At 42.2% G+C, this 15,755-nt stretch overlaps 1 protein-coding gene across 1 annotated transcript in view; it reads left to right on the forward strand.

Moving 5' to 3' along the window:
* The window catches only part of kctd16b (potassium channel tetramerization domain containing 16b), a 69,646-nt gene extending 55,023 nt beyond the window's left edge, over positions 1-14,623 (forward strand). The window contains exon 2 of the mRNA XM_061086481.1: positions 14,160-14,623. Within this exon, the coding sequence (XP_060942464.1) occupies positions 14,160-14,623 (464 nt within the window). The remainder of the gene's footprint in view (positions 1-14,159) is intronic.
* The last annotated feature ends 1,132 nt before the right edge of the window (positions 14,624-15,755 follow it).

Raw genomic sequence — 15,755 nt, forward strand, 5'->3', positions numbered from 1 at the left:
AAGTGGGACAGGTGATAAAATAGCCCAAAAGTGAGACTGGGTAAAGAGAGAAGAAAGGAGAGAGAGTCTGTGAAGACACTCTGTTATGTTGGCAGAGAGGGGTAAGAGGGGTCAGATGACAGATTGGGGAAACAGAATGGAGACTGATAGAGGATGGATGAAACCAGGGGATGGACACAGAGTGAAAGTCTCATCGGAGAGAAGAGGAGAAGACGAAAAATAAGTGACAGTGAGGCTCAGTGCTGCTAATGACGAGCAAAATTAAAAACGTCATCGGTTTAAAGGATGAAAAATGAACGATCATTCTTGCAAATGATGATAATGGTGGAATTAAAATGAAATAGAGCACCAGTTAACCCCAGTCTCTGGGAAGTCGTGCAGATATAACTGAAACCATCACAGAGTCAGCAGAGTGTCGGGATTACGACAGTCATGGGGAAACACGCAGTAATCTACATTTTCAAAGTAACCTTCCCAACTGTGTGTGTGTGGGTGTGTTTGTGTTTCAGTTGGATAATCAGTGAACGTGGGTGTGTGAGAGAGGGATAGAGATAGTGACTGATGAGCGCTCTGCATAGGCAGAGATAAAGCCTTGTGCAATCGTTCTGCAGATTACAACTGTGTGTTTGTATTGACATCATCTGCAGATAATTCATCACTGGACCAGAGCACTTTGTGTTTGTCAGGAGCAATATGCAGTGTTCACTTCTAATACAACACGTGTCAATATGGACAAGTTTGTGCATGTGTGTGTACACTTGTCTTCGCATATTGTACAAATGCTCAGTGTGTTATCTCTTAAAATGTGATAGTTTTTATATTGTAACAGAAGCATACATCACGGAAATTAACTTTTTTAGAAGGTATTGGTTGCATTTTTTCAACATAATTCTGTTTTCTGGTATATAATTTTTGGGTACATAGTGATTAATTGGTAATATGTAATCATTGTGTATCCACATTAGAAAGCAGGTAGAGCAGTGGTTCCCTTTTAGGTCTTGGGTCTCTGAAAATAGTAATTTTCCTATATATATACACATAAATGACTTTGACTTGGTCAAACTGACAATAGACTGTAAAAAAACATAAAACTTTGCACAAATTAAATGAACAGAATCACACAATCCTCGAACCTGAACACAAAATAAAACCTATATAAAGACACAGAGCACATTCCTGCACCACATCTCAAGCGCTAACTCGACATGTCAAAGCAATGTTTTATATCAAGACTTTTATTCAAATGTGTCCTGCCAGACTTTCATTATTAACCAAAAGAATTTTGAGCCTTCTCATAATTACTAAAGAAAACTCTAACTTGGTTCTGTTTTCATCACTGTGTGCAGCACTATTTTACAAGTCCTTGCTCACACTGTTGCACGTGAGAGCAACATCTTGTGCTTTCACCCAGTTGGATCACAACATTTCATAGAAATCAGATCATTAGTTTTTGCCATCAAACAAACAGACAAAAACAACCTCCTCTGCAGAGGTAATACATCACATATTGTGTTTGTCTGTGTGTGTGTGTTTGTGTCTGTTTTCTAATCACTGAGGGAGATATTATAGCTTGAACTTTCATGGGTACCAGGGGACATGTCATCTCCTCATTACTCGTGTCTACCAACATGTATTACACGTGTTGGGAGTTTGACTAAATACGACTTTGAGAGGTTGTCATTTCTTCCCCTTCCCCACATTCAACCCCTTAAGGGAACCCAGAGGCAAATTCTATGACTCCAAGTTTGCTTCTCTACAACTCAGGAAACAAAGGTTTGATTTCGTTCTCTTTTTTGGAAAAGAAAATACATATTGTGCCATTAATAAGTTGAGCAATACAACTCTAAGTCTAAAGTATGACTCTAAATGTCACGTCTCACCTATTTCTTCTAGTGAGTTTTAAGAGGAAAATATATGAAACATATCAGATGCATTAGAAACTATCAGATGTGTTAATTTAAGGCCTAGGAGAGAAATTGTGATTTGTGAATATGGGATTTTATTGATTGATTGATTATTAAAACTGCCGGCAGTAGCTCAAGTCTTTTTTTGTGTTGTTTCCCACCCCATTTTTTTATGTGTCAGCATTTTGTCAACCCTCAGGGCCAGTTTTGCCCTTCGCATCGATCTCATGTTGCCATTCAAGGTTTAATTTATACACATTTAAGTAACATTGACGTGTCCTGTCCCAAAGGTGTAATCAAAGGTTGATGAAAAGTAACAAAGAATAGATGGATGATTCATCAATGGAAGGATCAATGGTAAAGTAGTAATGGAGAGGTGGTAGTTTGATTGACAGCTCTTTGGATTGATGGATAAGCTGTAAATAGACATGGAGATAATGTATCTGAGCCCAAAATACTTATTCTATGAAAGTCATTGTACAGATGATCAATACATATGGTTGTTTCTCCACTAAGCAAGTGCTACCACTCAGCAGGATTATTTACGTGTGTGACCCTAAGGTTTTCTGAAGGACCAAAAAGATCTGCATTTTTCATATTTTCATCTTTCACCATAAACAGACTCATTAAAAGAGAAGCGGTTGATACAAACAGTCACAGTGTGAGCGCTGGTGTCGTGGCGTTCAGCGTGAAACAGACGGATCAGAGTCTCTCAGAAAAAGGATCATTCATTTGCATCCTGATGAAAGTTTTAAGTGCGCAGTCTGGATGTGGAGGATTCAAAGTGATCATCTTCACAAGTATTATTAATGAATGCAGAGGCTGTTTAAAAAAATAAGCATTTCTGAACATGTGGAAATGAGGCTTGATTAGTAATCTGGTGTCTTCAAGAGGAATGTTTCACTGAGTCTGCGTCACTACAGCTACTCTGAAAGTGCCCGATTGTTACTTCTCCACGTCACATATTAATTGGTTATTTTTGCTTCGTGTGAAAGTTTGTAAAATGTCTCTTCTTGCCATTTTCATTCTCTCCTGCTGCTTTGCCTCTTGTTTTTTTTTCACCTCCTCCAAAAATGATTTCTTACACACAATAAAAGCCGGTGAAAGTGGTTGGTTTTACATGTGTTCTCGAAAGTTCAGGCAATTCGTACCAGGACCTCTTGTGTGGAGAGCCTGTCAGTGTAACATATGGTGAATTAAACTGTGGTTTTGAATTACACAGGCTTTAAATAAGAAAAACACTTAAAATAAAAAAAATAGAGAGAGAGAGGGAGGGAGGGCAGGAGTCAGAAGACTTAGAGTAATGCTGCTTTAAGATATGCACTAAACTGCAGATATTCTCCTGAAATGATACGAAGAATGTCTGTATGAGGCCATATGAGAAATACAGCGGGATAATGTTCATATTCACCATGAACAAGTGAGTGTGTTGAAGCTAAAGAATACAGGGACAAAAAGACAAGATATGTGATAACTTTTGGTGATAAGATCTGATGCCAGTTCTCCTGCTTCCAATCTGCTCCACCCAAGCTGACCTTATTGCTCTGGAAATGTTTATGTTGTTGTGAGCGCGTTTGAGCTTCTGCTGCGTTCCTCATAAGTGAAAGGCAAACTCTGGAAAATGTCCGGTAGCATTTGAATTGAATTCAATTCGACGATGGGGAAGGAGCTGATGCAGAAAGGGAAGCTGATCCAGAACTAGCTTGGTCTCCTCTAGAGTTTAAATGGGATAGAGAGAGGAGTTGTTTTGAGAATCCAATAAGGGACAGGGAGAGTAAGAGGGAGAGAAATGTGCTGTGAGAAACTCCCGTCGCTACATAGTGTCACTCTCTGGAGTGACACTATGTAGCACCTGCTTGCAGGGAAGAGAAACATTTCCACTCAGCAAGAAAAACAAAACAAGTGTGAGCAAAGAAAAGATGTGTGCTGTCTTTACTTTGAAAAGGACTAATTATACCGCATCAAGAGAAAGACAGAGATGAGAGGGAGAGAAAAGGGTGGAGGTAGAAGTTTTTAATTCTTGTTGTGTATTACGCAAACCCTGCAATAAAAGCTTGAAAAAACAACAATCTGCTTAGACATACACGCTGCTTGGATTCTGTATATGCTGAAGTTTCATTAGACAGCTGACATCTTTGTCCACAGCTCCTTCCCGGGGCCAGGGACAGTTTAATCAATATCTGACCGAGGACGTTTCTTCCCGCAGCTAAAAACCAAAGAGCCGGGATGTAAAGCGAGGTCGTGCAGCAGCATCTGTCACGTCGTAGCGTCCTTGGGCAAGATGCTGAATCACTGCTAAGTCTAATTGCTCTTCTTTTTGACCTTTGCAAAGAGGAAGGCACGCGAAGGAAGACTCCCCTCCTTGGGATAAACACATTATCACGTTCTTATTTCATTTAACCTGCGAGGACATCGGGTCGTGCCACCGTGCTGCGAGCTGCTCGGCGAACAATCCAGAGCCGGGTGTCTTTGTGGGCCCACAAAGCGTTTGAAATAACATTCATCTTGAGGCAGGGATATCAGCTCTGAACAAGAGAATAGACCCGGGTCTCATTCTCCCTCTTTTCTGATTGACTCTATGGAGCTTCACACTTTCTTTCTCCCACTTTTCACTTTGTTTTTACACTGAACCTTCAGACACATACTGTCTTTCCCTGGGATACTAGTAATACCATGAGAGGGTTGAAAGCCATTGGTAATTCTGTTTTAAATAGTATAGTCCATCAAAGCCATTTGTCTTCATATTGTACAAACTGTACTGTGACGGCACGATTTAAGGCTTATACAGTATAGACAAGAGGGTTTATAGAGAAAGGCTTGTGACTTAAATGTTATCCTTGAGGAACAATGTGTCTTAAGTCATCTGATCAGTTCTCATGCTGCAGGCAACATACAGCATAATTCATACGAAGCATCCAAAACCAGGCCCAGTCAATATCAGAATTGCTTAGTCTTTAAAACATCGATGGGTCGAGTATTAACATCATTTTATATGCCTGTTGTGTCTTGACAGAGACAACTATTTATACAGAAACTTAAACCCTTTGCACAAAAGTAGACATTTGAACAAACTTTTCTTTCTTGTACTCACCGAGAGCCGACTCCAGCCGTGCGAAGTGCGACACTGAGGGATGGGACTCAAAACGTACAGATTAGTCAGGAGACGACAATATCTTAACCCACAGTCTAAATGATGAAACTCAGTCCAGAGAGTCACACACAAAGAGGCTATGAAGCTTATATCCACAAGTGCAATGGTGACAATGTGGCAGTACACAAACAAAAGAGCCAGCTACATAAAGGGTTTCTTGGAGGGAAGCAGAGGGACAGGAACTCAACATGTAACAGGTCAGACGTTGTCAGGTCACTGAAAACCAGCATATACAACAATAGGAAATGGAAAGACACAGTTATCGTCAGTGTTTGCTCTGATTCTACTTCCATCACTTCTTTGTCTCCACTTAAGCAAAAAGAATCCTACCCTGCTAACCCCAGTTCGTCTGAGCAGTGGCACCTATACAGGGCAGACTGGAGGCTGCAGTCAATCAGAAAATGACCGGAGGGTTTATTGTTTCTTCTTGTCTTGTAAACGCAATGAAGCTTCTGGTGAGAGACCCACACCACCACTCGCTCCCGGCAAGAAATCCTGTTCAGCGGCAGAGAGGAAACTTAAATGAGCAAGTTTATTGTCAGAGAGTCTTTTTAGCGAAGGCAATTAATGACACATTTATCATTTAAAAAAACATGAGACACAAATGTAACAACCTCTTTTCTTTGTCACCGAATCACAACATCAACATCTCAGAAACTTCAGGTCAAAGCTGCTGTTATCTTCCTATCCTGTAAGTGGTGCTGGCTGCCCATTTGTAGAAATCCCTCGATGGTAATTTAACCACTTAAGGTTAATCAGTGATTGTGCGAGTAAATGAACGACTTGTTTCCATGAGCTGTTTAACATTTAAAAACAAATCTAAATTACAGCAAAGACATTCATGGTTTCGGACTGTGGCAACGGATTCTGAGTGCAGGCGTAGGCGTAGAAACACTATCATGTTACACGAGTGCCTCTGCCATTGTGTGATGCTTCACACAGGGACCGAGCTCCACCATGAAATAGTCACTGCCACAAAGCCTTTCTGAATTTGACTGACCTTTTCTAATGCAACCTTTATTGGAACAGGTTTTTCTGAAAGTTTTAAGACAAACTATCAAAGTGATGAGTCTAACTGAGTATACATAGAAAACATGAGGCAGGTTCGGGGAACGTGGGTAAACGAAAACCTGAGATAATCTATGAGTTCTTCTTAGAGATGTTCTTACTCTTTAAATGTGAGATCCCAAAGCAAATTTTCTTTATTTCCAGGAATAATTAATAAGTTAATCTGTTTTAATGCACAGTGCTCATTGGAACATAATACCTCCATTGAGTCGTCTCTGTGCATCTGAGACAAGAAACCTCTGTCGACATGAAAAATAAGGACTGATAGACTAGATAGTTCAGAGAATAAACTGAGGAAGCACAGGGGAGGGGAAAAAATGGAAAGCATCTAATGGAGGGCAGAAGCCTTCATCTGACAGAGGAAGGCAGAGGAAGAAGGGCGAGACTGAGGGAGAGACAGGAAGGCGGGAAGAGGGAGCGGGACACAGGAGTGGAGAGATGCAGGCGGCAGAGTCGAGGTGGGAGAGGGAGTGATAGATAGGAGAGGTTTATTTGTTTTTGTTGTGCCAACATCATTTATCTCCGGTGAACAGCCTCCCAGTGCTGAGAGGCTGTATGACAGAAATCAATCAGAGGGCAATCGTCCATACACTTCCACTGATGCGCCAACCCATCGATACAGGCATTAGGAGAGGACCGGTGAGGGAGGGATGCAAGGAGAGGGAGAGAGCGATGACAAATACAGATAAAAGAAAAGATGGGCCAAAAATAAATTCAAAGCGAGGACTGGGAGAAAAGGAGGGGAGTAGTTTTACCCTTAAAATGACTGTTCTTGGTGTTTTGCCAGCGGATTCCAGTGTGGGTCAAAGGTGCCTTCGTCTTTGCATGACCAGGAAACACTGAAGCAGTTGTAGGCATTGCAGCTCTGCTCGACAAGAAAAACGCAATTATTTCTTTCCCCCAGAACGAGTCGACATAATGAGGTAAATATTTGAGTCTGTTTGCACTCACCAGGCAATACTGTGTGAACAAAAAGCGTTGAATCATGCCGCACGAGTTGTTTGGATACATTTGAAAGTCTTTATTTTTATTCCTACTCTCTTTGAACTTACAAATTCAGCGGTGGGGATGGAAGCAGAACAACCAACAGAAGTGAAACCAGGAGAGCTGGTGACTGCATAGAGCAGGGGGGGGGGGACGGGGGGACGGGACATGACGTAGAAAAAGCTACTGGAGATTTTTATTTTTGTTTACAGCAAATCGGAGATGGTGGGAGAGGAATCTACTTACTCCGCCATAACGTTTATTCTTCCATTGACTACAACCATTTTCATGTATCCGTAAAATCAACAACTGCGTCAAAAGAGTTATTCTACCGTGCAGTTTTGTGTCTGTTGCCTTTTAAAAACATCATCAACACGCCCACTCGTTTGAGAGAAATGTCTGGAGCATCTGAATTGAATACTTTCATGTGCCTTCTCAAACACAGCTCCTCTACACAACTTCAGGAGACTTCTGTGCTTGTCTGAAAGCAGCTTAAAGGAAAAGTTCACAGAAAAAGTGAAAATCCAAACAATATCTATTCACAACTATGTTGATTTTGTCATGGGTGAAGTGTTTGAGTCCTCAACACACTTTTAGAGTGTATGGGGTAAACAGTGTTGCTGCCAAATCCAATTAACTGGAACCCATTCTTCAGTAATAAAAAACTCCTAAACTCCTTTGTGGACTCAAACACTTCACCCACCCCACCAGTGGTGAATAGAATATGAGTGAATTTTGATTTTTCTGTGAACTTTCCCTTTAAGTGTGATGTCAGCCAACAGATATGACGTGGAATGTGTTGCTGTAGAAAGTGTGTATCGGTGTTTCATTGTGATATACAACAACCTGCATTGTACTTGTGTGATCACCATAAATATTAACAGAGAATGGAACTGTCCACATGTTTCAGATGATGTGACACATGCTGCTCGATCATTCAAGAAAATCCTCAGACCTTTAAATAACAGCTGATGCGAGGACATCACAATGACATGACATGAAAGAATTATGTTTAAGCTTGATTTATTCAGTGTGTGCAGTGTGTCTGTGTGTCTGTGTGTTGACTCTATTTAATTGTAAGTGTAGTGTAAGTCAGCCAGGTCTTCTAACTGACCACAGCTGGCAGACGTTGTTGAGATTCCTGCTGAGATCAATACATCAGGGTCAGTAGCACCTGTCAGGACGTGTTGTTTGTTTGTGTGTGTGTGTGTGTGTGCGTGTGTGTGTGTGTGTGTGTGTGCGTGTGTGTGTGTATGTGTGTATATAACAGCGTGACAATCATTAGACATCTGTCCAACCTCCTGATCCTTTCCCCTGGAACACAAACAACATGAGATCACATGAATCAACTGCTGCACAAAACAGTACAGACAACACACACACACACACACACACAGAAACAGTTACACACACGCTACACAAAGCAGGAGTGTGCGTACTGAGTGATGCTGGCCAGAGGCACAGCCGACAGTCTGACACCTCTGATGACATGAATGGGAACCCCACCTGACAACAGCCTCCCTTTTCCTGCCCAACGGCGTACAGATAATAAATCCAAGGCCAATGTCACTTCTACGCTGAGGGATGACCATAGGCACACACACACAAACACACACACACGTGCATACCTCTCTGTTACACACCCACTACAACATGTATGATGTATGTGCAGGGAAGTAGGCTGCATGGGAACAAACCGACCTACATCTTGGCTCTCATATATTGTGCATCACGTCACATGTGAATACTCTATTTACAGTGAATGGGAAAGCGTGTATTTATACACACACACACATACGCACCCACATAAACATACACTCACCCTGAAGGAAAGCATGACCTTATCCCCCCATGTGAGGAAAGAATGCCACACTGTACAGTATACTATATGTCACACAGATTATATACTATCACACAATGCATGCAGAAAAAACTGGATCAAAGCCAGAGCCTGAGCCACATTCAATTCTAAAAAAGATTTCTTGAGCAAAGTGAGATTTTTTTTTTACTTAATCGGAAAAGTGGCCATAAAAGAGACGGATTGAGACACAAGCAAAATCTATCGCAGTCTAGATTTTATTTGTTAAGCCTCGTTTATTCAGGGTGCTGCTCGACAAGCAAAAAAGCTTCCCCTTCAAGTTGGCTCAAATTTACACAGTAAACACCATCTCGCACAAGAGCTGCTCAATACAACTTAAATCTTTTCGCTTGGTCCCAGGGGCAGGCTGGAGATTAAGTGCCTTGCTCACGGCTTAAGGCAAAGAGCTCCTGAATCACTTCCTAGGCCAGTTTTAGTATGAGGGTCCGCGTTGAATCGAAATAGTAAATGGTCCGTCTCTATATACAGCTTTTCTAGTCCTGACACTTTGGCACGTGGAATAGGGACGATTGGAATCGAACTGCTTACCCACTTGTAAGAGGACAACCCGCTCTACCCGTGAGCCGCTCCTCAATTATTCTCCTAATCACACGCCCGCTTGTGTGACCTTTAGTCAGCGTTTTTTTTGCAGTCTACTCTTACACAAATTAGAAATATACAGATATGCGCATTTCAGTTTAAATAGATTACTAATTTGTAAGGCTGACAACAAAAGACAAAAACAAATCTACTGTTAACTGGTATAACTTGTTTTTCTGGCTTACTTGTATTTCTAATTTTCTATAAATTTGATACATTTACCACAGTAATATATTCAATGGTATTACAAAAGCAGGGGGCGATTGTGAGGAGAAAGATGTTAAAACACAGGCTTAAAAATATCTCCACTGTGTCCAAAAGTAGCAGTGACGTCAATGAAGCAATGCAAACAAGAGTGAGACTGGGAATTATCACAAGTAATGGCATACTGGTGATTTTGTAAAACAATCACCAGTACGCAGGAAAGTTATTCTCATTAGGTATTTTTCCTGTCGTGTTAAGTCATATGGTTTATTTCTAAACCAGCTTTTTCTCCTTGCAGATAATTGTGAATCTGTCACAGATATCTCCATTTGGAAGGAAATGAAACTCTAAATTCGACAATAAATAAATTCCAGACAGCAAAACATCCCTAATATTACTCTGTTGCAGCCTCATGTTGATTGAAATGAGCGACGAATGAGTGGGTGGAAATATTTTAATGATATAAATGTTAGCTGAATGGTGACTTAAGAAAAACAGCATTAATTTCAAATTCAGACATATTCTTGCACCTCCTCCTCGCCTCCTGTGATTGATTCAACGTCTTTCTGAACGTGCTGACTTGCACGTGGGCGTGATTGACAGGACACGGAGATGCCCTCCCCCCCACGACGCCTTCTGACTGGTATGAACGATAAACCTCAGGTTATTTTTGAGTGAGTGGATCATTCAGTCTATCTTTTTATGAGGAGAGAATGTCAAATTCTTGGCAGCTATAGAGCATAAATACTTTATCTATGACTGGACAGGACATTTTCTTATAATTTTCTTTTTTTCTAATGAATAGAATTAAGACGATGTTTGAATTACGTAGGATCTGCACAACCAGCGTTTTAATGTGTTCCAAACCACCAACTTACACAGGACATGAACAAGACATCAGCCTATTAAACGGACTGCTCAGGCATGATACAGGGGGACTCATCACAATTCCCTCAGCTTAAATGACCTCATGGTCATTATAAATGTCCACCTGAGTGATGACTGCAGGCATCCTTTGAGTCGCTCACTACAATGTGCATTCCTCCTCAATATAATTAAAATCAAGCAGCTTGTAAAGCAGCTTTAGCCTTTCAAACACCAAAGCCCTGACCTTTAACTATGGCACCTCTGTTGCTGTAAATTTAGATGCTCCTGTCATCTTGCTATGATCTATCAGAGGTGTCTGATAGATCAGGTTTGAGGCAAATGTTTTGAGCCTTAATTCCTGCGTCATGCAATGATTATTTCTGGGCATGGATACATTTTCATTAGATTAGATTGATAGGAAATTACCTAAGACGGATGGAAAATGAAAGGATAAACTCTAAATGACTTAACGTAAACAGCAGTTTATATTTTCATTTCAATTAGTATCAGTATACTGTTCATTCAAGTAGAAATGTTATGCTCATACTCAGGTTATTACTTGATCTAAAGTTCAAGAAACACATCACTTTCCCCACACTATCAATTGCTGCAGCTCCTCTTGGCAGCCTCTGTCTGAAACACTGTTTTTAGCTTCTGTCTCTTTAAGCCCCCCCCCCTCCTGGTAAAGCCGTTGTTGTGATTGGTCAGCTGCCTCCCTTGCATGGAATTCCAGGATCCGCCCTTTGTTTAACTGGCTTTGTTTTATTCTCTGCCTGGGGGGGACTTTGGACTTTTTAACTTTGCAGACATTTTTACATGCAAAAATGGAAAAGAAATGTAAAAACCGAAAAAGCAAACAATTTCTCTCTTCACACATCAATGAGGAACTGTAGCTCTGCGAATTTACAGTTTCTTCTCCTTCTATTATCAGGGGAAATTGGTTTTACTGCTAATATAACTCGATGTGCTATGATGCATCAACACTGCATACTGATATATCCCTTTAGAAACATAATGAGGGTCTCAGTGTGTGGAAGAGGGCAGCGACACCATCCAGTGACACATCAGTCCCTCTGAATGGTGTCCTCACCGGAACTATTTGCCCGTCTATTTGTCATGAAGCAAAAGGTTTTCTTAAGGTTTGACAGGGAATGCAATTGGTCAAGATGATGAATCAGAGCCCTCCCTGGTAGACTTCAGTGTTAGCGAGGCTAATAGCGACTCACAATACCTGTTTATTCAGGCAACATGTCACTGTCAAGACGTAAAGCATGAGCCGCAATGAGGTCTGTCTAATTACCAAATGCCAAAGTTGAATCAGAAGGTCATACATCCCGTGTACAGACACAATGCCTGCGCGTACACACTCACAGACTTGGCAAGTTTCTTTTTAGACGTTTATTACTGCGGCTTCACCATCATCCCATCGCCATTTTTAGAGTGGCAGAGTGGCTGAGTGGCCTCTGGCGGATTTAACAATTCCCAAAAGCATGAGGCCATTTCAAAACTCCAAATATGAGACTACATCCCATCAATCGGAGGGGGGGGGGGGCGACACCCTATTCACTCATGGCTTAAATTATCTTATGTGTCCCTAGACAAAGATTTGGAAGAGACACCACTGCACAAATCACGGGTTATGTTCTCTCACCTCCCTGCAGTTTATCTTCATAATGAATGCATCTCTTTATCTGAGGCTGATGCATTTTTAATTGAGTGTTTAACTTCAAATTACACTTTTACAGTACGATAGTGTTGTAATCGAAGAGATTCAGGGCTGGCGAAGACGTCAGAGAATGTTATGTTCCATTTGTGTCACAGCCTACGGGTCATGTTAAGTTCATATACAGTAGGCAGCAAAGTATGTGCTTTTATTTTTAGTGCCGTACTGAATGTTAGTCTTTCTGACATCTTGACGAACAGTGTGAATCAGCACCAAAGGCATCCAAGATTTTTTCATCTATATATACCCCCATAAATGCAGTTGTGATACACGGTGGCCATTCATGAGTGGTAGTCGGAGGAACAAGTATTGGTTGGATGAATCGATTCCTGTCCTGCCGCCTCTCTATAAACACACCGAATATACTGCTGAGGACAAAGCGAATTAAAAGCAGGGGGTCGTTTATTTTAAGCAGTGTTATTTATAGTGCATCTTGTTTGAAGTAAAATGCTCAGCAGCACATACAAAGAAACTGCGGTACTATTGAACTTGATGAATAGAAGACACATGAAAAGCTGAAGCCTGTGTGTGTGTGTGTGTGTGTTTGTGAAAAATGGTGAGGGGCGGAGCTCTGAATCGTGAGTGGGGGCAGTGTTGCACACGTGTGTTTGCCTCAAGGGTTTTGATCTCTTTGCCTCACTAAACAGAGAAGAGTCCATCAGCAACAGATACCCCTTCAATTATTCAGGAGGTTAGCATGAAAAATAAATGGCGGTTTCCTGCAGAGAGAGGTGTGGTGCCGCTTTGGTCTCTCTGAATCTCTCAGCCCACCGTATACTCACACAGAGGTTAGGCCGGGCAATTGATTCCATTCAGCGATGATTGTACCTACTGGGTAGTTTTCTTTTTAAGTCCCCAATGAATCCTAACGCCTGTTATCGATCTCACAACAACGCTCCCAATCTTTTTTATTTGGAAGTGCTTGATCAAATCATAAATGTGTAGTGTTCCTGGGTTTAATAGACCTTATGAAGAGTGCAGATGAAGAGGCACATAAGTTGTTTGGTCTTTCCCTGCACAGAAAGAGGGTTGTGGGTTTCAAACCCCTGACAATCAGGTTGCATGTTCTCCCTGTGCCTTTGGGAGAAGCTCTGGGTTCGTCAACTTCCTCCCACGAGTAGGTAAGGTTAAATTGGCAGTAGATGTGAGCTAAAGGCAATTTTGTCTCTGTATGTTGGTCCTAAGATTTGCTGACAACCTGTCCAGGGTGTAGCCCATTTCTCTCCCTAAATTAACTGGAATTGGCCCCAGGAATGAGGTTACCCCTCAAAGGATAAGCAGAATAGCAAATGGATTGATAGTTGGAAGTTTTCCGGTGAAAAAACAGCAGAGAAATCCAGTCAAATGCTTGTAGAGTTTGATGTCTGTTCATCTTCAAATTGACGGCCAGACAGTTTGACAATTTTCAACAAATTCTGTTGCCTTCTATGTTTTAGTGTAAAAACACGTGGAGCGTGTAAATCTAGACATAATGTCGCTGTCAAAGGTTTAAGCTTTCCCACTTCTTTCATGTGACAGCAAGGATCTATGAGGATCGTTCTTTGAACAATACAGGGTTGTCACGCAGTCAGCTGGCTCACTTCCATGATTCGACTGGAAGCAAGCCAGTTGTTCCTGATGTCCTTTGGCATTAGCTAACTTTTCGTTTTTGTCTGCCGTCAGGGGTTCCATTCTCTTCCTGCCTGGCTAATTTGTGCCTCTCTTTGTGCTACCGTGTCATTTTTCTGGAGCGAAAAGGTGGGAAAAAGTACCCCTCAAAATATCTAACGTTAGCTTCCTATCTGCTTCTGTCTCTTCCAGGTGGCCAGTCTCGTTGGTCCTCCACTCCATGTGACTGCTGCTGCAAGAACCACAAGGGTGACGGCGAAGGCGAGAGCGGCACCTCCTTTAACGAGCTGTCCACCTCAAGCTCCGAGAGCAATTCAGAGGCCGGCTCTCCCCAGGGAACAGTCATCTGTGGGCCGGTAAGCCGCCAGCCTCATCCCCACGCCAACGTCCAAACCCTTGATAGGCCACTGAAAAAGGGCCCCGTCGCCATGCTCCAGCAGTCCGACCATCGGCGCAAGAGTGACTTGCTGCGCACACTAACGGCTAGCTCCCGCGACACCAGCACATGCAAGAAAAGGCCGGCGAAAGAGAAGCTGACCGTAGAGGAGGAGCTGGATAAGTGCATTTCAGACTTCCGCAAGATCAAGATCCCCGAGAGGTTCCCCGAGAGGAAGTACATGTGGCAGGCCGACCTGCTGAGAAAGTACCGCGTCTGAGCCGGGAAGCAGGAGAGAGCGAGCAGCAACACGAGGCCAAGGATCAGTTTACATGTTTTTTGATCTTGACTTTTGCAACATAAAGGGAGACAACACTAAACTCATTTGAATCTACGTTCTGAAGGGAAAGTTCACCGTTTTGTCAGGAGGTTAAAAATCCACAAAGAAGGGAGAATGAAACATAAAAAAAACAGATTCCTATTGACGTATGTATGTGTGTGTAGTTTAGGCACTCTGTATGTACTGTAAGTGTATGCTGTACTTTGCTGAATGCTTCAGAGCTTTGAATAATTTATCACTGAGGACCAATCACAGAGGGCGAAAGACATTCTTTATGAAGCCATCATATGAACAGAGGGCTTGCAAATGGCCACACAAGGAATTGCTGATGGTTTCTGGACTGCACGTGCTGTCGTTCGTCATCGTTTCACCGAAGAACTTTCACAGGAACCACAGTTTTAGTCCATGGATACAAACACTGATTTAGTATGTGAATGTGTGTTTGTGTGTGTGTGTGCGTGTGTGTGTTTGCACCCAGGTGGCCTAGAGGTCACGGATAAATCTGCATCAGGACCCATTAATAATGCATGCTGTCCCGACAGTGCTCTCACTATAAATACACTCAGAGGTCTTTGCTGCCAGGGGAGCGTAAACAGCTGGGTCAATTACTTTACTTTTTTGGCAACATCTGCGGACCTCCGAGGCAGGAGGAGGTGCCATTTCATCAGCGCCGCAATTAATTTCCTCCGCACAATATTATTAATATTGCACACGCACCCCAAGTGAGTCAAATTGCCGCGCACTGCATTGATTTTTTTTTTCTTTTGCTGCGTCGGCGAGACGAGGAGCAATACCCAGGTTAATGTGTGAAGGGTAAGTGAGAGAGTCGAGGATTTGATTTGATGGTCGAACCGCGGGGAAATACACGGGTTTAATAAAGAAAAGCCCTGATTCAACACACCTGTACGCACAGTCATCGGTTTGCATCACAGGCGTTTAACCCCTTTTACAGCGCCGACACGAAAAGAGCCCTGACAAACACTCATCCCCCATCACGCCGATCAATCCTGAGGTCATTTACACCGAGCTCAATATGACACCTGCAGTTAATACAGACAGACTGGGACAGGTT

The sequence above is a fragment of the Limanda limanda genome, chromosome 14 (genome assembly GCF_963576545.1).
Source record: "Limanda limanda chromosome 14, fLimLim1.1, whole genome shotgun sequence".
NCBI lineage: Eukaryota > Metazoa > Chordata > Actinopteri > Pleuronectiformes > Pleuronectidae > Limanda > Limanda limanda.